Source organism: Dipodomys ordii, unplaced genomic scaffold, assembly GCF_000151885.1.
Source record: "Dipodomys ordii isolate 6190 unplaced genomic scaffold, Dord_2.0 Scaffold51, whole genome shotgun sequence".
Lineage (NCBI taxonomy): Eukaryota > Metazoa > Chordata > Mammalia > Rodentia > Heteromyidae > Dipodomys > Dipodomys ordii.
In genome coordinates this window covers 2,185,355-2,210,180 of record NW_012267267.1, presented here as the reverse complement: position 1 = coordinate 2,210,180, position 24,826 = coordinate 2,185,355, and the positions used below count along the sequence as shown (strand labels likewise).

Here is a 24,826-nt window from a genome sequence, read left to right as displayed (position 1 = left end):
CTCTTTGTCTGAGACTTGAGCTCAGATGTAGTATGTTCTACCTAAAAAGCTTTAGCAAGAGCTGGGCACCAGTGGCTCACACCTATATAGCTATAATCATAGCTACTCAGGAGGCTGAGATCTGAGGATTGTGGTTCAAAGCCAGCCTGGACAGGAAAGTCCATGAGACTCTTTAATTAACCACCAAAAAGCCAGAAAATGGAGGTGTGAGCTCAAGTGGTACAGTGCTACCTTGAGCTGAAAAGCACAAAGACAGCACCTAGGCCCAGAGTTCAATCCCCATGACTGATGAAAAAAAAAGAAAAGAAAAAAGCTTTAGCAAGGTATGATGGTACATTCTTGCAATCCCAGCAGTTGAGAGACTGAGGCAATAAGATTCTGAGGGGGGCTGGGAAGGTGGCTCAGTGGTACAGCGCTTGCCTTGCATGCATGAGGCCCTGGGTTCGATTCCTCAGCACCACATAAGCAGAAAAAAAAAGCTGAAAGTGGCGCTGTGGCTCAAGTGGTAGAGCGCTAGCCTTGAGCTGAACAGCTGAGGGACAGCGCCCAGGCCCAGAGTTCAGGCCCCAAGACCGGACCCAAAAAAAAATTAATAAGGGGCTGGGAAGGTGGCTCAGTGGTAGAGCGCTTGCCTTGCATGCAGGAGGCCCAAAACAAAAATTAAAAAAAAAGAAGAAGAAGAAGAAGATGATCCTGAGGTTGAGTAGTGAGATCCTGGGCTGGGGAGAGGGGGATTTTGTAGGCTTACTCAAGATCTACTTGTTTGTTTTGCCAGTCCTGGGGCTTGAATTTAGGGCCTGGGCCTATCTCAGCTCTTTTTGCTCAAGGCTAGTGCTCTGCCACTTGGAGCCACACTTCGACTTCCAGTTTTCTGGTAGTTAGTTGGAACCTGGGCTGGTTTTAAAAACGTGATCATCAGATCTTAGCCTCCTGAGTAGGTAGGATTACAGGCATGAGCCACCAGTGCTCAGCAAAATCTAACTCTTTTATCCTTATTATCTATGGTGTTGACAAGCCACCTATCTCTAAGTCATCATTTACTGCTCTTGATTTAGCCTAATGGGCTGGCTTCTAGAATCTTTGTGGTCTAGTTAGATTAGCCTGGGGTTACTTGGCACTGTACTAGGGCATCAGTGCTCAAGGTCTGGCTTTGCTTTTTTTCTTCAGACTTCTTACCAAGTCCACACGACTGACGATGACACGAAATGCAGTCTGGGCTCTGTCAAATCTCTGCAGAGGGAAGAACCCACCCCCAGAGTTTGCAAAGGTGAGAGCTGCTTCCAGTCCCTAACTAACAGCAGATTCCATCATACTTTCTTAAATTTTAGGATACCCCTTAGACTCTTAAATCATGGGAAACTAACAGAAGCAACTGTCAATGAAGCAGTTGACCTTGTGTGCCTGGATGGTAAAGGGAAAAAGATAGACAAAGATTTAATATAGCTAGGCACCCGTGGCTCATGCCTGTAATCCTAGCTACTCAGGAGGCTGAGATCTAAGGATCACGGTTCAAAGCCAGCCCGGGCAAGGAAAGTCCGTGAGACTCCTATCTCCAATAAACTACTAGAAAACCAGAAGTGGTGCTGTGGCTCAAGCGGTAGAGCACTCACCTTGAGCTGAAGAGCTGAGGGACAGCGCCCAAGCCCAGAGTTCAAGCCCCACGACCAACCAAAAAAAAAAAAAGATTTAATATAGCCGGGTTCCAGTGGCTCATGCCTGTAAACCTAGCTATTCAGGAGGCTGAGATCTGAGGATTGAAGGAAAGTCCACGAGATTCTTATCTCCAATTAACTACTAGAAAACCGGAAGTGAGTGCTCACTTTGAGCTGAAGAGTTCAGGGACAGTGCCCAGGCCCAGAGTTCAAGCCCCATGACTCGCCCCCTCCCCCCCAAAAAAAATAATAATATGATAGAGATTCAGCTAGACACTGCTGGCTCACTCCTAGAATCCTAGCTACTCAGGAGGCTGAGATCTGAAGATCTTGGTTTTAAGTCAGCAGGGGCAGACAAATCCAAGAAACTTATCTCCAGTTAACCAGCAAGGAGCCTGAAGTTAAGGTGTGGTAGAGTACCGGCCTTGAGCAAAAAAGCAAGAATGCAAGGCTCTGGATTCAAATCCCATTAATAGTATATAGACATATATGTCTACCATTACTTTTGGAGAGGTGGTTAGTGATAGAACTAATATAGTCCTGTCTCCCTGTAAGTTCTTTTTATTCTGCCTCCAACAGGTCTCCCCTTGTTTGCCAGTATTGTCTCGCTTACTCTTCAGCAGTGACTCTGACTTGTTGGCAGATGCTTGCTGGGCCCTCTCTTACCTATCTGATGGCCCCAATGAGAAGATCCAGGCAGTGATAGACTCCGGAGTCTGCCGGAGATTGGTCGAGCTTCTGATGTGAGTGTTCTCAGTTACAGAGGATAAAGATTCTTTGTTTATAAATGAATCCCAAACAGTTCCACCTAGCTGTTTTCTGAACTAACAGAAGGTCTGGAACCATGTGGATGCTGCCATCCTTGGTGTTCAGGAAGGCTGAGTGTGATATACTTGTCCTTCATTGATAATCTTTTTCTCCTCTATAGGCATAATGATTACAAAGTGGCTTCTCCTGCTCTGAGAGCTGTGGGTAACATTGTCACTGGGGATGACATCCAGACCCAGGTAAGGAAGAGAAGAGTACAGAATCTTTTTGTGTGTCAGTTGTGGGGCTTGAACTCTGGGCCTGGATGCTGTGCCAGCTCAAGGTGAGCTCTCTACCACTTGAGCCACAGTGCAACTTCTGGTTTTCCAGTGGTTTATTGGAGATAAGAGTCTCACGGACTTTCCTGCCTGGACTGGCTTTGAACCGTGATCCTCAGATCTTAGCCTCCTGAGTAGCTAGGATTACAAGTGAGAGCCACCGGCGCTTGGCAAGAGTACAGAATCTTAACTCACTATCTGTTTGAGCCACTGGGAAGAGCTGCCTGTGGACAAAAAAAAACCTTCCCTGCCTGATGGGAAGCAGCATGGTCTGACACAGACAGCTTGGGCCTAGGTAAAATAATTTAAGCACTATGTACACTATATAACATCGTGGGCATTTTGGTTCCTTCTTAAACAAATTATAAATAAGTTATAATCGTCCAGTTGGTGCTTGGGAAGGAAAACTAAGTGGAACAGTGAATTATCAGACATAGTTAAGTTTGAGCTATGATCCTTTTGAAATACTGAAAGCTATAGAACTTCACCAATACTTCCTAAACCTTTAGGGTCCCAGTAACCTCTCTAAGCCATGCATGGTGGCTCAACCCTATAACTCTAGGTATTTGGGAGCAAAGATCAAGAGGATAGAGATTCAAGACCAACCCAGGGAAAAAAGACCCTGTTTCAACCAATACAAAGCTGAGTCCAGTGACACATATCTATCACCCCAGTTATGCAAGACGTATAAATTGAGGCCTAGGCATAAAAGTAAGACCTTTTCCAAAAAGTAGCAAAAGCAGCTCAAGCCTATAATTCTAGCTACTAAGAAAGCTAGGATCTGTGGATCATGGTTCAGAGCCAGCCCAGGCAGGGAAGTCTCTGAGATTCTTACCTCCAAAAAAGGCTAAAATGGGGTGGGACTCAAGTGATAGAACACTAGCCTTCAGCAAAAACTTCGGGAATAGTGCCTGTTCCCTAAATTCCCTAAATTTTGGTGCAGGTCCCAGGACCTGCACCAAAAGAAAAAAGGACTGGAGGCATGGCTTAAGTGGTAACACACTTTCCTGGCAAATGTAAGGCCCTGAGTTCAAACCCTACCATCACCAAAAAAACAAAAACCAAAACCACTTCAAGGTAGAATAGAGAAGGAGAATGATTGAGGAGAACAATGGAAGGGGAGACATTAATCAGGATGCATTGTACTTGTTTTTGTTTTAGCTTGTTTTTTGTTTGTTTGTTTTTGCCAGTCGTGGGGCCTAAACTCTGGGCCAGGGCACTGTCCCTCAGCTCTTCAGCTCAAGGCTAGCAATCTACCACTTGAGCCACAGCACCACTTCTGGCTTTTTCTGCTTATGTGGTGCTGAGGAATTGAACCCAGAGCTTCATGCATGCAAGGCAAACACTCTACTACTGAGCCACTTTCCCAGCCCTCTACTTGCTTTTATAAACAACCATCTTATGGTTATAACGTATCCCATGGTGGTTCTATTTGCATTTTCATAATTATTCATGATGAGCAAATTTATAGTATAGCTTGTTAGCCATCTATATATAACTTTTGGGGGAGTAATGTCTATCTAAATCTTTTCCTCCTTTTTTTTCTCCTGGAGTTCATTTTGATAAATATTATTATGCTTGATCAGAAGCAGAGAACTATTGTGCTTTGTGTTCCTCCCCAAAGAATATCTTCCTTTGCTTTTCCTCATTTTTTTACTTTGGCTGCTTAGGAACTTTTGTTGTTGTTTAGTTGTAGTTTTTTATATATTCTATCAGTCCTTCATTAGATACTTGATTTGATACTTGATTTGCAAATATTTTCTACACTTCTGTAGTTTTCCTTTTTTTTTTTTGGTTCGGATCCTGAGGCTTGAACTCAGAGACACATACACGTATGTGTGTGTATGTATATATGTATATATATGCATGTATGTGTACATATATATGTGTGTGTGTGTGTGTGTGTATAAACTAGAGACCCAGGAATATTGATGGTGTGATTCATTCTTAGTCCAAAGGCCTGAGATGCAGGAGCTGTGATACAAATCCTAGTCTAAGGAAAGGAAAAGATGGGATGAGATATTCTAACCCAAGAAGTGAGATCGAAAATTTTTTCTACCTCAGACTTGATTATTTTCAGTCCTCCAAGTGATTGGATGGTGCCCAACTTTCATTGTTTATGATGTCTTGATGCACACACATTGTAAATGTCCCAACTCCTAATTTCTCTTTTCTTTCCTGTGTTTTTGTGTGTTCTAGGTTATTCTTAACTGTTCAGCCCTCCCTTGCCTTCTGCACTTGCTGAGCAGCTCTAAGGAGTCAATTCGGAAGGAAGCTTGCTGGACCATTTCAAACATCACTGCTGGCAACAGGGCTCAGATACAGGTAGAACAGTCAGGATAATTGAGGGGTTTGAAAAGATAATCAGGGTATTGGAGGCTTGTGGTATATTTGTTGCCACAGAAAACATTTATTCCCCTTTAAAAATAGGGGTCAAGCCAGGTGTTAGTGGCTCACACCTGAAATCCTAGCTACTAAGGAGTCTGAGATCTGATGATCATAGTTTGAAGCCAGCAGGAAAGTTGGTGAGACTCTTATCTCCAAGTAAACACCCAAAATAAGCCCAGAAGTAGAGCTGGGTCTCTAATGATAGGGTACTAGCCTTGAACAAAGAAGCTCAAGAACAGTATCCTAAGCAAGCCCCAGGACTTGCACCCAAAAAAAACCAAAAAACCAATTAGGGGCTGGGAATGTGGCTCAGTGGTAGACTGTCTGCCTAGCACAAATGAAGCCCTGGGTTCAATTCCTCAGTACCACATAAACAGAAAAAGCCAGAAGTGGTGCTGTGGCTCAAGTGGTAGAGTGCTAACCCTGAGCAAAAAGAAGTTCAGGGATGGTGTCCAGGCCTTGAGTTCAAGTCCCAGGACTGGCAAAAAAAAAAAACCAAAAACATTTTGGATCAAGGGCTGGTAATATAGCTCAGTGGTAGACACTTGCCTAGCCATGCAAGGCCCTTGTTTGATCCCCACTGCCACAAAAACAAAGCCAAACAAATGAGGGGTCAATATGTACTTCTGGTCTAAGACTCTTATGTAGTAGAACCTATAGGTTGTTCCTCATATCCTGTCACTTGTATGGGAGTAACAAAACTTATAGGTGGGGAATGATGTCTAAGTCTTAAGTGATTTTTGTGCTGTTTTCTTTCTCTTCTTAAAATGGCTTTCCCTCTCTTTCATTAATGCCCTTAAGGCTGTCATAGATGCAAATATCTTCCCTGTGTTGATTGAAATCCTTCAAAAAGCAGAGTTCAGAACAAGAAAAGAGGCAGCTTGGGCCATTACCAATGCCACATCAGGAGGAACCCCAGAGCAAATCAGGTATTACATATCTTTCCCATTTTCCTTTTTTTTGTTTTTCGGTTATAGGGCTTGAACTTGGTCTGGGTGCTGTCCTTCAGCTCAAGGCTAATGCTCTACTGCTTGAGCCACAGTGCCACTTCCTTTTCTATTGATTTATTGGAGATAAGAGATTCATGGACTTTCCTGCCCAGACTAGCTTTGACCAATGATCCTCAGATCTCAACCTCCTGAGTAGCTAGGATTACAGGAGTGAACCACCTGTGCCCAGCTTCTTGCCTATTATCTTAAATGATGAGAGCATTTCCTTCTTAGCTCTGGTTTGTGGATAACATCTGCATCCTGATCCAACTGCAGTATAGTTAAACTAGTAAATTGCTACAATGATAATGAACTCTGAAATAGATTCCTGCAAACCATGTGTTTGATATCTTTTCCCTCCTGGAGAAGAGAAAACCTGTGGTGACAGCCCATCTACTACTACCCCTCTACTCCTTCCTACAGTCCAGAAAACTGACAGCTGTGTAAGTCTCAGTTATACAAATGTAGAGGAATCATGGTGTGGGTCAATCAAAGCAGCTTGCTTGCTTGATGGTTTTCATTTTTAAGTGATTTTTAATTATTCTACCATTAATTTCCCTGTCTTTACTACATTATTTTTTAGCCTTTTTAAACACTAGAGCTGAGCACCAGTGGCTCACGCCTGTAATCCTAGCTACTCAGGAGGCTAAAATACGAAGATTGTGGTTTGAAGCCAGCCTGGACAAGAAAGTCTGTGAGAGTTTTTTCCTTTTTTTGTCAGTCCTGAGACTTGAACTCAGGGCCTGGGTATTACTGTCCCTGAGCTGCTCTGGGTACTTACTGTCCCTGAGCTGCTCTGGGGACTACTGTCCCTGAGCTGCTCTGGGGACTACTGTCCCTGAGCTGCTTTTTTTTTTTTTTTTAAGTCGTGGGGCTTGAATTCTTTTTTGTTGTCGGTCGTGGGGCCTGAACTCTGGGTCTGGGCGCCATCCCTGAGGTCTTCAGCTCAAGGTTAGCGCTCTACCACTTGAGACACAGTGCCACTTCCAGCTTTTTCTGCTTATGTAGTGCTGAGGAATCGAACCCAGGGCCTCATGCATGCAAGGCAAGCATTCTTACCACTGAGCCACCTTCCCAGCCCCGGGGGCTTGAACTCTGGGCCTGGGCGCTCGTAGTACCACTTCAGCCTAGTACCACTTCCGGTTTTCTGAGTGGTTTATTGGAGATAAGAGTCTTATGGAGTTTCTTGCCTGGGCTGGCTTTGAACCATGATCCTCAGATCTCAGCCTCTTGAGTAGCTAGGATTACAAGCATAAGCCACCGATGCTCTTCTCTGAGCTTCTTTTTGCTCAAGGCTAGCACTCTACCACTCAAGCCACAGTGCCATTTCTGGCTTTTTCTGTTTATTTGGTACTGAGGAATCAAACTTCATGTGTGCTAGGTAAGCACTCTACTTTGGCAGAGTCACATTCCCAGCCCTGTGAGAATCGTATCTCCAGTTAACCACCAGAAAACTGGAAGTGGAGCTGTGGCTCTTAAGTGGTAGAGTGCTAGTCTTGAGCATAAAAGCACAGGGACAGCGCCCAGGCCCTGAGTTCAAGCTGGAAGCAGAGGTATGGCACATGACTTGAGTGAAAAAGCTAAGAAAGAAGCTGGGCGCCAGTGGCTCACACCTGTAATTCTAGCTATTCAGGCGGCTGACATCTGAGGATCACAGTTCAAAGCCAGCCCAGGCAGGAAAGTCGATGAGACTCTTAATCTCCAGTTAACTACCTGAAAACCAGAAGTACACTGTGGCTCAAGTGGTACAGTGCTAGCCTTGAGCTGAAGAGCTCAGGGACAGCACCCAGGCCCAGAGTTCAAGCCCCACAACTGACCAAAAAGAAAAAAAAAAAGCTAAGAAAGGACACAAGGCCAAGAATTTAAGCTCCAGTAGCTGCACAAAAGAAGAACAAAAAAAAAAATGAATATTGTGGTGAAAGCAGCATTAGAAGGAAGGGTTTATGTGGAATAATGGAATAATGTATGACATGAACTACACCAATAACAAAAGGATGGTGGAGAGATTCAGATGAAGGATAGGTAGTTATGAAGACTCAAGAAGAAGCTGAGGGCTGGGAAGGTGGCTCAGTGGTAGAGCACTTGCCTTGCATGCATGAGACCCTGGGTTCTATTCCTCAGCACCACATAAGCAGAAAGAAAAAAGCCGGCAGTGGCGCTGTGGCTCAAGTGGTAGAGTGCTAGCCTTGAGCTGAAGAGCTGACGGACAGTGCCCAAACCCAGAGTTCAAGCCCCACGACCAGACCCCCCCAAAAAAAGAAGAAGAAGCTGAATGCTCACTGGTGTCTTATTCCTGTAATCCTAGCTACTCAGAAGGCTGAGATCTGAGAATTGTGATTTGAAGCCAGCAGGGAAAGTTCATGAGACCTTTTTTTTTTTTTCTTTCTTTCTTTTTGTGGCCAGTCCTGGGGCTTGAACTCAAGGCCTGCGCATTGTCCCTGAGCTTCTTTTATTCAGGGCTAGCACTCTACTACTTGATCCACAGTGCCACTTCAGGCATTTTCTCTTTATGTGGTACTGAGGAAAGAACCTAAAGCTTCATGCATATTAGATAGCACTCTACCGCTAAGCCACATTCCCAGTCCAAGACTTACTTATAATTAACCACCAGAAATCTAAAAGTGATGGTATGATTCAAGTGATGGGGCTCCAGCCTTAAGTGAAAAAGCTAATGGATAGTATCCAGGTCTTGCATTTAAGCCCCAGAGACATAGCAGGGAAAGAAAAAAGAATCCATAAGGGTGATGATGGAGACCCACACCTACCCAGCACTTTACTTGCCCTGCATTAATGTAGAGTTTGTCTGCTCTGGCCTTCAGGTACCTCGTATCATTGGGGTGCATCAAACCCTTGTGTGATTTGCTGACAGTAATGGATTCAAAGATTGTGCAAGTGGCCCTCAATGGACTCGAGAACATCCTAAGGCTTGGTGAACAAGAGGGCAAGCGTAGTGGCTCCGGGGTCAATCCCTACTGTGGCCTCATCGAGGAAGCCTATGGTAAGTTTCTTCTCATACACCTGACCTCCATCTTAAGTAGAGAATGTAGGTCCAGTCTTAAAGACTAACCTTCCAAAGCAGGACACATGTATATGTTGGGGTGGGTGTTGGAAAGCATCCATAGTTTTTCTGACCTTGAGTTTTTCTCTCTAAAACTAATGAAGAGGGCTAGAGAGGTGTAGCTCAAGTGGTAAAGTACTTGCCTTACAAATGGAAATTTCAAGTCCTATATTGCCAACAAATAAAAATAGTGAGGTGGGCACCAGTGGCTCACATCTATAATCCTAGTTACTCAGGAAACTGAGATCTGAGGGTCACAGTTTGAAACGTTTCCAGCTTGGACAGGAAAGTCTATAACACTTCAACTCCAGTTACCCAGCAGAAAGCCAGAAGTAGAGCTACTCAAGTGGTAGAGCACTAACCTTGAGCAAAAAAGCTAAGGTAGTTCCAGGTGCTGCCGGCTCACAACTGTAATCCTAGCTACTCAGGAGGCTGAGATCTGAGGATTGCAGCAAGCCCAGGCAGGAAAGTCTGTTACACTCTTATCTCCAATTAACCACCTGAAACTGGAAGTGGCACTGTGGCTCAAGTGGTAGAGTGCTCACCTTGAGCTAAAGAGCTGAGCGTCATTGTCCAGGCCCAGAGGTTAAGCCCCATGACCAACAAAAATAAATGAGGACTAGATACTCATTTTTTAATGGACAGGTTCATCTCTTTCCCTTGGGAGTCTATAATTTGGGGAAGAGATCTTGACTCTTCTTTCAAGTTAAAGTGAATTGATCTTACATGTGTTTGTAAACAATAACATGTTTGTACACATAACTCAAAGAATGATAAGTAAATGTTTTATGGACCCTTCCTTTTTACCACCATAGGTTTGGATAAAATTGAATTTCTCCAGAGCCATGAGAACCAGGAGATCTACCAGAAAGCCTTTGACCTCATTGAGCACTATTTTGGTGTAGAAGACGATGATAGTAGCCTGGCTCCCCAGGTGGATGAAACACAACAGCAGTTCATCTTCCAGCAGCCTGAGGCGCCCATGGAGGGCTTCCAGCTATAATATCTGCCTCCGGGGAGGGGAAGGGATGGGATGAACCACCAACCAGCAGAAGAGCAGCCCTCTGATGGGCGGGAAAACAGCTTCCCCACCATCAGTCACATATACCTGCTGCCCTGGAGACTGTGCTCTTGACCTGCTCCACCCCCTTCCCTGGAGGGAGCACCCTCTGGACAGACACAACCATCTGAGGCTCACATTTGGGTTTTGTGACAAGAAGGGGATGTGTTGGGTTTTCTTCCTTACACTATGTTTTGGCTGCACACTTCTTTATAACCCAGGAGCCCAGGGATAGACAAAGGAGGACTGAGGTAATCAATTTGCACCTTTTTGAATTTTTATTTTTTTCCTTTTTTTCTTCAGTGGTGACTTCTTCCCTTTTATCTTCCTTTCTCCTTCCCAGTCCTCTGCCCTGATTTGTATAACTCTTACCTTGGGTACTTGAGCAGATGGAATATCCCAGAGGGGGGAGGGGGGAAGGGAGGGAAAAGTCCAAAACAAAGTGTTCTTGCTCTGACAGAATACTAATCTTGTATACGTGGATTGAGTTATTTAATTTTTTTCTTTTGCACATTTTTGTTGTATTAAGGTTGCTCTTCCCAAGAGCCATGAGTTCCTGATTTTAGAAATCCCAGCTGCCAGCATTGTGTGGCATAGAGGCTGATAGGGAGGCACTATGAAACAAAGAATCCTCCCTCCCTCTGACCATTTGCCTCACCCTTGTTAATTTGGGAGAGACCCTCACTCTCCTGGGGCAAGTATACCATTAGGAGTGGAGGGGAGGAAGCCAGGCCTTCCCACAGGGCTTCCCCTATGTAGCTACTGACCGTTTCCTACCCACCTTCCAAATGGTGCAACCCAATTTCATTTGTTTACTTGAAAATTCCACTCAGAGTTGAATTAACCTCTGGGGTGGCTGTATTTTCTCCTACCCTTGAGACAGGGGGCTGTGGTCCTTCCTTTCTCCAGAGGAGGAAGTCCTTGCTCTGGTTACCCATAAGTTGCAGAAGAGGCTTGAGTGATAGTGTCATGTATTGGGATAGTCAGGGATCCCTGCCTTTGGCTTTTCTTCTTCCATAGTTGGATCATGTATATTTTACTTCCAAAGGAGACAATGTCAAGAAGTTCTGTATTTTTTTATATTCTATATATTATTGGAAGTCAGTCTTAATTGGAGGGACACTCTATAACTTCTGTGAGTAGGATACTGTGAGAAAGTCCAAAAAGAGGTGTTAATGTTGCCTCACTCAGAAGGCCTGAGCTTGGTCCTTTTCCTTTCTACTTAGCTTCTGGGCCACCGCTTGGGACCAATCCTCAGTTCTGGAACCCTTATAAAGCAAGTTAGCCTGGTCTGATTGTCTAGTACCTGAAGGGAACTGGTGAAGTCTTAGGCTCTGGTGAAGTCTACCACTAATCCTTCTTTCTGGATACCTACAAAGCAGTCTGTCTTTTCAAATTCAATCTTATAGGCCATTGTCCACATATTTTCACATGCAGCTCTCTCTCCTATGATCATAGAAATTTAGAAGCCTGAATGCTTTTGTGAGAGCTGTGGTGTTGTCCCTGTCTTGTATCCGTGTACCTTGTTTGGGTTTTCCTTCATGTGACAATTATAATCCACCAGATTTCCTTTTCTTAGTAAAACTAGTGCAGTGCCTCAGTGGCTTGCTTATGCCTGGTGAATTTTTACATGGCAATAAAGCCCAGAAATGTTGGGGATGGAGGTGGAAGAAGTCAGCTAAGTGTAGACCAACAGGGGAGCTAGTAGTCCAATGTATCCAGTCCCTGCATCCTCACTGTGGTTAGTCAGAGATATTCTTATCTAAGCTATACTTTTTGTCCCCCAGAAACTGCTGGTTTTTGCTACCATTCCTACATACCCCTTTGACTCAGGTGAAATCTCTACCCCTCTGCTTGTGGATCCTCTTGTTGGCCATTGGTCTTGAATTTGCCCTCTCCTAGAGTTGAGGCTCCACTCCAGAGCAATTTTCTGAAGAAGGTATATCATCATTGAAAAATTACATCAGTGTTGTGTGACCTTGATGAATCAGATTTCACTCAGTTTCGGGATGATTACAAACTCAATCTCCTAGGAAAGGGAGAAGAGAGGAGCCAGGGAGAGACTTTCTTTGAAGTCTTCAGAGACTCCATTCTGCTAGTACAATATATGGACAGACTTCAGAGAAAATTGGTCTCTAGATTTCCTTTATCTTTGCCAAACCATGTTTCTCTCTTATTTTCCTTGAATTGTGCTCCAGTCTGCAGGTGAAGTTCCGCCAGCTACACTGTAGTAACATTTTTTGTTACTATTCCTCTTCTCCTTTTGCCATCTTGTGAGGGCTACTCTTGTGGAGAGAGTCCCATAAGACTCTAGATCTTGGCCTAAGTGAGGACAGAGCCTTTCTAACAAATTTATGAATAGTTATTGCCAGGCTGGCCTACAGAGCTTTCAAGCTGTAAAGAACAGACTGATAGGCCGAGGCATGTTTTTGAAATCCTCAGATGTTAGCACATGGCTTTTACTATCCTTGATGGCAGCAGTGGTATCTAGGTGTGTGGATTAAGAGAACAGGAAACGCTTAGCTCACATGCTCAGATACTGTTTTGAACATTATTTATTACCAGCCTCTCTAGGCATTCCACCCCCAAATCACCTATACTACAGGATTTCTGGCCTTAGAAACTTGGGTTCAGTTTCTAGCTATCCTCAGTGACCACCAGGCCTTGATGGTGACCACCTAGCCTTTTGGTAGAACCACACTTCTATCCTCAGCATGTCAGCCTAGGTCTGAAGGCATAAGTGACCCAGGGAGCAGATATTAATGACCTCTGTTTTTGAGGGCCCTGGGTGTACCTCCTTAACTTAGACTCTTACACCACTTGCTTCTCCCCTTTGAAGCCATTTGCCAGGAGCTCTATTCATTGGAACTAAATGGCACATGTTATAGCTGCTAATTGTATTTAGTTATGGGAGAAGAAAAGAAGACTCTTTGGCATAGACTCTCAACTTCTCTCAAGCCAAATCAGTTCAAAAGGAATTCAGAGCAGAATGAGCTATGCTTCCATTTTATCATGGCTACCTAGCAGTTCTTCTCTCTCCACATATCCTTCTCCATAGCTCGATTGTTCAGGCCTTATCACTTCTTCCCTGCAGTGACCAGCTTGGTATCCATCCTCTTGGGTATTCCTCAGTGGATTTGTTTTGTGGTCCTAAGAGTCTATATAATAGGCCTTTCCGTTGAAAACAGGGAAGCACTTCTCTAAGTCCCTGCAAGTGCTCCAGAGACACAATAGAGAATACAGATCTTGCTTGGGGCTTCCTGCAAGGTGGGGAAGGGTACAAGGCTTCGTTGGAGCATAGGAAGTATTCATGACCAATCACACCATCTTTCAGATAGTGAGGATGAGACAGACTGTTCACAATGGGTTTTTTCTGACCACTTAGTATTACACATTTTAGGCCAACATCATCAGCATTTTTGTTTTCTGTTTTACCTTTTGTATCCTTCTATCAAACCAGCAAGCTGACAATTTGGCCCTGTATGGATCTCTGCTGTGGGGTCAAGGCCGTCACAAATGATTTCTGTCTCTAGTCCACCCCTAGTAAGATGGCATGGGAAGAGTTTGAAGTCAAAACCAACCAAATCTCTGAATTAAAACTGTTAGTTTTCTTTTGAGAAGACATTGGGCTTTGTGAAGGCCTAGTCCATGTGCAGGGCCAAAGCCGACTGTGAGAAGCAATGTTAAACAGGGACCCAGAACATCCTAGGAGAAAGGTTTGTGTGCTGTTTTCAGGGGTGTGAGCCTGCCCGCCTATTTGTAGGCCAGCCTGACTTCTAATGCCTACATTAGGACATGCTGGAACCTCTGTGTGACACATTAGCTCTGCTCTCCTACTGAAATCTGATTTTCATTTTCTTACTTTGTTCCTGGGTGTGGGGGGAGAGCTGCATGCCATGTTCAAGGGAGCTGTGAAGGAACTCACAGCTCAGATCACGGACTGGAAATTCTAGCTGGGAGGTGCTTTAGGTGTTGATACTCTGAGTTGAACCTCGGGCCCAGGAGGTAGGGATTGGCCTTTTTAGCCCGCTTCTATTGAAATGCCCCCTTTTTGTCTTAATAAGTAAGGGAAGGGGATATGGGATCTCAGCCACCTGAGAGACAGGATGTCCATCAAAAACAGTTTGGGTTTCCCGCTAAGGACAGTGAATTGAATCCTTCTCATCAGTTTTGCTTTCCAGACCCATTGGCTTTTATTTTTTCTAAGAACTGTAAATTCTGGCTATTTTTTATATTCTCAGGGCCCCTGGGGAGATAGACGAAGCTTGATGATTTCAGAGCAGACATAGGCCAAGAAACCATGGCATTGAGTGTGCTGAGTCCAGACAAAAGATATTTATATACACATCCAAATTTGAAGAGAAAATGTATTTCTTTAGGTTTCAAACACTGTAATAGATATAAAGAAAAAATAAAAACCTGTTGAAAATTCTAAATTGTCTCATTTGGTTTAGAATAACCCTAACTGGCTTTAGAAGTGCACAAACTGGTTTAATGATAGAAATGGGAATTACACCAAGCTGAGCACTGTAGCGTAGCATATGCCTGTAGTCCCAGAGACTCTAATAAAAGTTAAGTGTATATTTTAATGGTGAAGTGGAATAAGGCCAGTCATGGCAAAAGGAAGATCTCAACAGATAGGCATGGTGGTACACACCTATAATCCTATATAGGCAAGATTTGGAGATAAGAGAATTGGAATCCTAAGCTGACCCAGTCCAAAAAGTGAGATCCTACCTGAAAAACAAAAAGGGCTTTTGATAGAACTAAAATGTAAAGCACTTGCATAAGAAGCAGGCCTTGGGCTTAAACCCCCAGTACTACCAAAAAAAAAAAAAAGCACACTGACAAATTGAGATACACATGTATGTAAGAAACTATCACCAAAAATAAAGATGAACAAACCAAGCGCAAATGGCTCCTTTTTGTGATCCTAGCTATTCGAGATTTGAGACCTGAGAATCATGGTGTGAAACCAACCTGAACAAACATCCTTGAGACCTGCATTTCCAATTAGCCTGCAAAACACCAGAAATAGAACTGTGGCTCAAGTGGTAAAGTGCCAGCCTTGAGCAAGAAAGCCAAGCAACATCATGAGACCCTGAGTTAAATTCCTGGTATTACTAGCACCAGTAGAGAAGGGGAAAAAACTGATCACACTTGGGGTAACAATTTATTTCATAAGCATTGAACATTACAATGAAGAACTAAGACCTTTTAAAGTTTAAAGATGTTTTCAATTTTAGCCCATATGCAAATAGGACTGTGTAGTGAATCTGCCTGCCCCAAGCTAGATTCTCAGTGCAAAGACCCCTGCTTAAGGGACTAAATGCTGCACTAGTGATAGGTGAGAAATAACCTATTTTCACAATTTACTTGGACTCTGCTTCAGGGAAATCCTGCGAGATGATTATTGCTTCTGCATAGAAGATAGAGTAGCAAGTAAAGATGGTTGTCAGTCGTCCTTTAACTCAGTGTTGAAATGGCCGATTTACCTAGGCTTTGCTTTCGATTCCTTCCCTAAAGTGGGAATAATTTTCCCAGTTTACAGAACAAAGAGTACTTTTTTCCCAGTATTTATGAGGATCAAGCAGTCACGAAAGCAACGTAGTAATAAGCATTCAAAACTATTACGAAGCTGGGCGCTGGTGGCTCACGCCTGTAATCCTAGCTACTCAGGAGGCTGAGATCTGAGGATCGCGGTTCAAAGCCAGCCCGGGCAGGAGAGACCGTGAGACGCCTATCTCCAACAAACCACCAGAAAACCGGAAGTGGCGCTGTAGCTCAAGTGGTAGAGCGCTCGCCTTGAGCTGAAGAGCTGAGGGACAGCGCCCAGGCCCAGAGTTCAAGCCCCACGCCCGACAAAAAAAAAAAAAAAAAATTACTGATTCTGCTAAGGAGGACTTGGAACGCCGATAAACAAGACCCAGCACTCTGTTCCTCTTCCCTCATTGTCAGAGTTCCTAGATAAGTCATATGTAAATTAAGCTTCGAGGTTCGAAGCCGACCTGAGAAAGGAAATTTCTTTTATCACCAATTAACCAAAAAGGCCGAAGTAGAAGTATGGCTTAAGTGATAGAGAACCAGCCTTAAACAGAAAAATCTAAAGGACATCGCCCAGTCCCTGAGTTCAAACCCCAGAACCGGCACACAAATTAGTTTTTGGTTGTTTTTGTTGTTTTAATGAAGGCGTCCAAGAAAGAAAATGCAGACGTAGGAGGTTAGGGGCTGATTTTGGATTCTCCAGGCTGGGGGTGGAGAAGGAAAGACTAACGAGAGCGTAAGGGCAGATTAGCCCATTGGAACCTGCTGTGTAGTCAGGTCCTACGGCTAAAGCCCTTTCTATTGCATCTTGGGACTTGTGGCCAAACCCGATGCATGAAGGGAACTGTAGTCCTTCCCTGTTCCCCGCCGCCGTGCCCGCCTTCATTTGGCCTTTCCCAGCAAGCTCAGCGCCAACAACGACCGCTGATTGGCTGCTGTAGGAGCGGCACTCCGGAGGCAGCGGTTGCTCTGGGTTTCCGGTGCGAGGCCAGAACGGGAACGCCGTCGTACGTCGGAGTTTTGGTGCGTCCTGGGGCGACTGGTGGGACGAGACCACCAGAGGGGTATGTAGGCTAGAATGTAGAGGCCAGCCGAGGCATCACGCCGACTCCGCGCGTGGGCCGGGGGTGGGGGTGGGGTGGGGGATGTCTGGCGCGTGCGCAGACGTGCCGCGCGGCTGGAGGGCACGCGGGGCGTGGGTGTGGGCGTGGGTGTGGGCGCGCGGGGGCCCACGTGGGGTTCGGCCCTGGGTGGGGGGGAGGGGGGTCACGACTCTAGCGTCCCGCCACGTCAGTCTGCGGCCCGGAGCCAATGCCGGCGCTCGGTCCGCTGTAGGAGGTCGTGTAGTGCCGGAAAGTGGCTTGCGGAGAAAGGAGGCCTCTTTTCTCATCCTTTGCAGGAGTCGCGTCCGGAAAGCCCGCCGGCGGAGGCACCCGAGTCTTCTGACTCGCCGAGACACGCAGTATCTGGCTCCTTCCGGCCTTTGGGCCAATTTGTTTGAAGAAGCTTTGTGCGCCGGGCGTTGGGAATTCTGATCCCAGCTGCGAAGAATTTGGAAGTTTGGATAGTTTGCAGTTGTCATTGTTTCTAAAGGATCTGCTCCTTACCCAGCGTTGCATATCACAATGAAGAACCAAGACAAAAAGAACGGGCCTGCCAAACAGTCCCACCCCAAAAGCAACCCAGGTCAACCGGAAGCCGGACCAGAGGGAACCCAGGGGCGGCCCAGCACGATGGCTCCTGCAACAGCAGCTGAAGGTTCCACCAGCCAGGCTCCCGGGAAGACCGACGGTGTGTGTGCCAGCTCTGCATTTCCAGCGGGCAGAGGGAGGAGTTTGTGGTACTGGCCTGGCTTCTGGAGTTAGAGGATGAGGCTCCTGCTGACCCAGGAAGGATGAAATGGCGAATGAGAGGAAGCAATGCCCATGCCCATCCTCTGTGATTCCCCACCCCCACACACACACACGCTTCCTGGGGCGGCGGTAGAGCCTCCTACCCTTAGCATTGGAATATAACTCTTGGGTCAGGCTTTTGCAGCTGTTGACAGCTAAGTGAGACACCCCAACCCCAGCAAAACCAGAACACCTCAGTCACTGGTGGGTCATTGCCCTTCATATTTGAAGTATTTCTGAAAGTATCAATAGCAAAATGTGGCATTTGGTGGGAAGGAAATGGACTAGAAGTTGAGCTTTCCCTACATGCCAGCCCAGCATCCTGGATGCTTTACATAATTGGCTTTATGTTCATAAACAGACGTGTTTGGTTAGTAGTAAGGAATAGTTACATCATTTTGCAAGTAAGTAAACTGAGGTTTAAAGAAATTAGGCAACACAGCCAGTGGTATAACCATCTTTTCCCTTCACCTTTATCCTTCCTTATAGGAGCCCAAGCCAAAGCAGCTCAGTCTGGCGCCCTCTGTGATGTCTCGGAGGAGTTGAGCCGTCAGTTGGAAGACATATTGAGTACATACTGTGTGGACAACAATCAGGGAACCCCAGCTGAGGATGGAACACAGGGTGAGCCCACTGAACCCAAAGAAGCAGAGAAGGCCCGAACTTATGCTGCAAGGAATGGGGAACCTGAACCAGGGACCCCGATAGTCAACGGTGAAAAAGAAATCTCCAAGGGAGAACCAGGCACAGAAGAGATCCGAGCAAGTGATGAGGTGGTAGACCGGGACCACCGAAGGCCACAGGAAAAGAAGAAAGCCAAGGGTCTGGGTGAGAGCCATCAGCTACTTATAAGACTTAACAGAGGGGAGGGTTGGGGGGGGGGAAGAAGGGGGAATTTGGACCTATTGTTCCATGGGCTAGCTTCCTCCCACAGGATTCAGAAGAAACTTCTCAGGCAGTTTCTGTAGTTAAAGTCCAGGGGTGTGTTGTTCCTATGTAGAAATATGAAAGTCATTAGGCAAGGCCTCCTAGCAGTGGGAGCAAATGGAGGCTGAAATCCAACCTTCTCTAGTTCAGAAAGTGGAGAGTTGGAGGATAGACTCCTGTGCTAGCCATCACCATTTCTAACCTGCAATGTGATCTTGGTCATGTCCTTTCCCCTCTGGCTCATTCTTTGCATGCTTTTATAATAAAAGAATTGGACCACCAAGGTTGAAAGCAAATGCCTACATAAGCAAGCTAGACATGAGAACCAAGAGAAGGCCTACTTCATCCAAAAGATTTACTGCCCATGGGTGTTAGTTTCATGCTGTCAGCCTGACTAGTTGGCAACTAAAGTAGTATGAGCCCAGCAGAACCCACTTATTGATTGGACTTAACCTGATAATCATTTATTTGAAGTCTCTATGCTAATGTGTTTGGGCCTCTCAAAGCTAACTGACACTTTAGAAACCTGGTCTAAGACTGGTCGGAAGCACATGGAAGACTCCCTAACATTAGGAAGATGGGGAAGAGAAAAAACAATCTAGGTTAAGTGATATTGTACCCATGTCCTAGTCCACTGTTTCCCTGTCCTAGCTTAAAGAGGCACTTTTATTTTGTTATTGTTTGGTAAACCTTGGGATCACACATACACATGCACATATATGTGTGTGTGTGTATGGAATATTCATTTATATATGTTCATATATATATTCATATATATGTGTGTGTGTGTAATATTTATTTTAAGTTTACTATTTGGTTATATCTGTTGACAGAAGTTTAGTTATTTTTCTCTGAGACCAGGAGACATAAACATACTCCTTTTGGGATCTCACCCCTTTTTTTTTTTTTCCCAACAAAAAAAGCCTCCTCACAGACTTCTTCCCAGGCTGGCTTTGAACCATGATCCTCAGGTTCAGCCTCCTGAGTAGCTAGGCATGAGCCAATAGTCCCCAGCCAATTCATTCATTTAATGTAGTCTGTGACATCCATATGGACATTGCTGGTACTACACTGATAGCAAGATTATATTGGTTATGGGCTAGGATGTAGCTCAGTGGCAAATCACTTGTCTAGCAAATGCAACATCCTGGGTTCAATCTCTAGTACTTAAAAAAAAAAAAGCTGGGCACCGGTGGCTCATGCCTATAATCCTAGCTAGCTACTCAGGCTGAGATCTGAGGATCACGGTTCAAAGCCAGCCCAGGCAGAAAAATCCATGAGACTTTTTTTTTTTTCCTTACTGGTTGTGGGGCCTCAACTCAGCCTAGGCACTGTCCCTCAGCTCTTCACCTCAGGGCTAGCGCTCTACCACTTGAACCAGAGCACTTTTTCTGCTTATATGGTGCTAAGGAATCAAACCCAGAGCCTCATGCATGCAAGGCAAGCACTCTACCACTGAGCCACCTTCCCCCCCTCACCCCTCCCCGCCATGAGATTCTTATCTCCAGTTAACCACCAGAAAAACCAGAAGTGGCACTGTGACTCAAGTGGTAGAGTGCTAACCTTGAACTGAAGAGCTCAGTGCACAGGCCTAGAGTTCAAGCCCCTCGACCCTCAAAAAAAAAGGAAAGAGAAAAAGACCAAAAAAATTTAGTTTAAAGTAAAAAGATGAAATTGGTTCCAAGCCTCATGAAACACCTTCTTCAGTAGTAATGCTGCATCAGAGCTCACACATGTGGGTCCTGGCCTGGAGGGACCCCAAGAAGGAGGTGCATGCTTTTTGTTCCCTGTGTTTTACAGGTAAGGAGATCACCTTACTGATGCAGACACTGAACACGCTAAGTACGCCGGAGGAGAAGCTGGCTGCGCTGTGCAAGAAGTATGCTGAACTGGTCAGTGCCCTCTTCTGCTGATTCCCTGCCAGCCTTTGGAAAGGCAGCAGGTTATGGTGGGGTATGGCAGGGGCAAGACACATGGCTGGCTTACTTCCTGCTCATCTTTTCTCTGAGTCCTTATTCCATCTATTAAATCAAAATTCCATTCCCAGCCAGCCATTTTAGAGCTGACAGTATGAGATATAAAAAAGGAGAAGCTTCACATTCCTTGAAAGAAATCTCTCAATGCTTTCCAGGTAAAATAGTCCAAGCTCCTTGGCCCAAGTCCCAGATACCATATGGTCTTTCCATCAAGTTTTTCTCTCTGCATCTCCAAAATACAGGGACACTGGTAGTTCATGCCTGTAATCCTAGCTTCTCAGGAGGCTGAGATCTAAGGATGAAGATTCAGAGCCAGCCCGAGCAGGAAAGTCTATGAGACTCTTCTTTCTAATTAACCACCAAAGAGCAGGAAGGGGAACCATGGCTCAAGTGGTACAGCGTCAGCCTTGAGCAAAAAAGGGATAAGAGACAGCATCTAGACCCTGACTTCAAGCCACAGTATTGGCACAAAATGGAGAGGGAGAAGGGATTATGTCTATCTTATGAAATTCTTGTAAGAATTAAAGAGAATATGAAAAGAGAAACTGCATTTTAGAAGGATTTGGCCAGGGAAGGATTGCCAGTGCAAAAGAAGAGAAAATGAGTTTCTGGAGTGATACCTTAAGTAGAAGAGGGGATCTGAGGCCCCTGCAGGACACAGGGCTCTACCTCAGTGAGAGCATGTCTTGGGCTGTGATTCAGGAGAGGACATGTGGACTATTGGATAAGAGAATATGCTGGTACTCCTTTAGTTTTTTTGGTGTTGTTTCCAGGGAAATGAGAAAAATGGTTTAGCAAAAGCCAAGAATGATGAGGAGAATGATAATGAATTCTGGAAGGAATGAGAGGGACTTATGGGGACTATGAGTGAGTCAGAGGAGGGTTCAGCAAGTAGTCACCCTAGAGTGAAATGAGTTGGGGGTCATACAATGGTCTGAAGCATCTTAGCTCTGTCTCTGTAGTTGGAGCTAAGCTAGAAGTTGGAGTGTGCTGGCTGTGTGACACCCACACACTGGTTATCCTTTCCTGTATCCCTACAATGAAGCCTTGGGTTAGTGTGGAGTTTGTAGCAATTTATCAGGCTGTGAGAGCCCACCCGGAGGAAGAGGACACTGCTCAACTAAGTAGAGTCCCTGGTACTCACTGCACTTTCTGTCCCCAGCTAGAGGAGCACCGGAACTCACAGAAGCAGATGAAGCTGCTACAAAAGAAGCAGAGCCAGCTGGTACAGGAGAAGGACCACCTGCGAGGTGAGCACAGCAAGGCCATCCTGGCCCGCAGCAAGCTGGAGAGCCTGTGCCGCGAACTGCAGCGACACAACCGCTCCCTCAAGGTAGGTCAGCGGGTGCCTGGCTTTCCTTCACCCACCCATCTGGTGGGTTTTCCTTCCAGTAGGCTCACAATTTAGAAATATACCTTTCCAGGGCTGGTATTGAGGCTCCGTGGTAAAGCACTTCCCTAGCATCCAAGAGGCCCTGCATGCCCAGCACCCATAATGCTTAGCCTTTAAGAGAAGCACTCAAGCCCATTGACTTGTACTTACATTAGATTAGGTAAGATGCTAACAAAAACAACTCAGTATTTCTCAGATACAGTCCTACTGTATTAGTCAGTCTTCCTCTCTATAACAAATACCTTGAGTTAATCAACTTTTAAAGAGAAAAGTTTATTTTGGTCCATAGTTTTAGAAATTCTAGTAGTCCATGATCAGATGGTCCCTTTGATTTTTGGCCTCTGGTTGGGGAGGAGCACAGAACATTTTGGCAGGAGTGCATGGCAAAATAAAGCCCACTCATTTTATAGCTGGAAAACAAAAGGAAGGGGAGAGACTGGATCTCACTAGGCCCCATCTATTAAAGATCCCAACAACTCACAAGAATGTCATGCTGCCAGGTGCTGATGGCTCACACCTGTAATCCTAGCTACTGAGAAGGCTGAGATCTGAGGATCGCGGTTCAAAGCCAGCCCGGGCACTGGGGAGGTAGCTCAGTGATAGAGAGCTTGCCTTGCATGCATGAGGCCCTGGGTTCGATTCCTCAGCACCACATAAGCAGAAAAAAAACAAAAGTAGCGCTGTATCTCAAATGGTAGAACGCTAGCCTTGAGCTGAAGAGCTGAGGGATAGTGCCCAGGCCCAGAGTTCAGGCCCCACGACCAACCAACCAAAAAAAAAAAAGCAGGAAAATCTACCTCTAATTAACCACCTGAAAACCAGAAGTGGCACTGTGGCTCAAGTGGTAGAGTGCTAGCCTTGAGCCAGATTGCTGAGGGACAGCGCCCAGAGTTTAAGCCCCACGACCAACAAAAAAAGAGTTAGATACCATATCTCAACAAGTATAATCCCATATGAAAGAGGCAAGTACAAGGCCTTGAGTATTGAAAAAACAAAAAATGTAGCCTTTTAACTTTCTTCTTCATGTGTATTTATTTTTAATTTTTTGTATCAGAACTAGGGCTTGAACTCAGGGTCTTATGCTCTTACTTGATATTTTTCATTCACAGCTAATGCTCAACTACTTGAGCCACACCTCCACATCTGGCATTTGGCTGGTTAATGAGACATAGAGGCTCACAGACTTATGTCTAGGCTGTTTTCAAATTACTTCCCCAATATCCACCTCCTGAATAGTTAGAATTACAGGTATCGGTTCTATAAACTGCCCCATTGTTTTGTCCTTGGCATTTCACGTGCTAGGCTGGCACTTCACTACGTCAGTCAGCTATTATCTATGCTTCAGCTCACTCATTCCTTTGAACAACATTGATGGGTAGGCATGCTATATTTTATCAGTGTCCTAGTTGAGGTATTTTTGGGTTGTTTCTAATTTTTTACTATGACATACAGAGCTGCAGTGAGAATTCTTATTTTATGTGTCCCTGGCCACAGGATACATCCGTGGAATAAATCTTGGAAGTAAAATGATAGGTCAGAGGGTATTTATGTAGAATTTAAATTGTGGTCGGTTTTTCAGGTTGTCTTCCAGTAAGGAGACAGGGTACTACTCCCCACCAGCAGTGTCTGGTGCTTAATTCTGCATAGCCCTGTGAGCCTAGGGTATTACAAAATTTATATTAACTGCGGGCTGGGAACATGGCGTAGGATAGAGTGCTTGCCTCACATGCACAAAGTCCTGGGTTCGATTCTTCAGTACTACATAAACAGAAAAAAGATGAAAGTATTGCTGTGGCACAAGTGGTAGCGTGCTAGCTTTGAACAAAATGAGCTCAAGGGTAGTGCCTAGGTCCTGAGTACAAGCCCCAAGACTGACAAAAAAAATAAAAATTAACTGGGCCTCTAGGAGGGACCAAGGCATTTATTTATTTGTCAGTTGTGGGGCTTGAACTCAGGGCCTGAGCACTATCCCTGGGCTCTTTTGCTCAAGGTTAGTGTTATACTACTTTGAGCCATAGCTCTGTTTCCATAAAACCACATTTAAACAAGAATATTTTGTCCGAAGTCTTCGGTAAAGCCACACTGCTTTGGAATAGCATGCATTTTTTTAGGGCAAGAGCTCCCTTAAAACCATTTGATTGATGGGATTGGGAATGTGGCTTAGTGGTAGAGTGCTTGCCTAGCATACATGAAGTCCTGGGTTCAATTCCTCAGTACCACATACACGGAAAAGGCCGGAAGTGCTGCTGTGGCTCAAGTGTTAGAGCACTAGCCTTGAGCAAAAGAAGCTCAGGGACAGTGCCGAGGCTTTGAGTTCAAGGCCCAGGACTGGCCAAAAAAAAAAAAACAAAAACCTTTTGATTGACATTGGCTGTCTGCCTCTTGTTTTGGCAGCAGGGAGGGCTGTTGACACTGGGTGGGGAGCAGCGGATGATGGTGTTGGCCTCTCTGCCCAGGAAGAAGGTGTGCAACGGGCCCGGGAGGAGGAGGAGAAGCGCAAGGAGGTGACCTCACACTTCCAGGTGACTCTCAATGACATTCAGCTGCAGATGGAACAGCATAATGAACGCAATTCCAAGCTGCGCCAAGAGAATATGGAGCTGGCAGAGAGGCTCAAGAAGTTGATTGAGCAGTATGAGCTACGCGAGGAGGTGAGGCGCTATGGCTAACAGCCATGGTTAGCACATGGTTCACACATGTATTCGGCACCAATATAGGACCCTTCAGGTTCCTTGTCCTTCCTCATAGATTGTGGTAATGGAGAAGTAATTCACCATTGGGCACCGGTGGCTCACACCTGTAATCCTAGCTGCTCAGGAGGCTGAGAGTTTAAAGCCAGTCTGGGCAGAAAAGTCCCAGTGA

General features: G+C 45.3%; 2 protein-coding genes across 3 annotated transcripts in view; both read left to right on the top strand.

Moving 5' to 3' along the window:
• The window catches only part of Kpna6 (karyopherin alpha 6 (importin alpha 7)), a 50,088-nt gene extending 39,373 nt beyond the window's left edge, over positions 1 to 10,715 (top strand). The window contains exons 8-14 of the mRNA XM_013020624.1: positions 1,168 to 1,267; positions 2,232 to 2,395; positions 2,581 to 2,659; positions 4,937 to 5,062; positions 5,927 to 6,054; positions 8,934 to 9,112; positions 9,988 to 10,715. Coding sequence (XP_012876078.1) covers positions 1,168 to 1,267; positions 2,232 to 2,395; positions 2,581 to 2,659; positions 4,937 to 5,062; positions 5,927 to 6,054; positions 8,934 to 9,112; positions 9,988 to 10,175 — 964 coding nt within the window. The 3' untranslated portion in view covers positions 10,176 to 10,715. The remainder of the gene's footprint in view (positions 1 to 1,167; positions 1,268 to 2,231; positions 2,396 to 2,580; positions 2,660 to 4,936; positions 5,063 to 5,926; positions 6,055 to 8,933; positions 9,113 to 9,987) is intronic.
• A 6,014-nt stretch (positions 10,716 to 16,729) lies between these two features.
• Positions 16,730 to 24,826, top strand: part of Txlna (taxilin alpha) — a 16,476-nt gene continuing 8,379 nt past the window's right edge. Inside the window, exons 1-6 of one of the 2 annotated variants that reach the window (XM_013020608.1) lie at positions 16,730 to 16,799; positions 17,176 to 17,567; positions 18,158 to 18,496; positions 20,396 to 20,487; positions 21,734 to 21,904; positions 24,421 to 24,615. In XM_013020608.1, coding sequence (XP_012876062.1) covers positions 17,402 to 17,567; positions 18,158 to 18,496; positions 20,396 to 20,487; positions 21,734 to 21,904; positions 24,421 to 24,615 — 963 coding nt within the window. In that variant the 5' untranslated portion in view covers positions 16,730 to 16,799; positions 17,176 to 17,401. Of the gene's footprint in view, positions 16,800 to 17,144; positions 17,568 to 18,157; positions 18,497 to 20,395; positions 20,488 to 21,733; positions 21,905 to 24,420; positions 24,616 to 24,826 lie in introns of those variants that run through there. The other variant, XM_013020609.1, reaches the window with a different exon arrangement.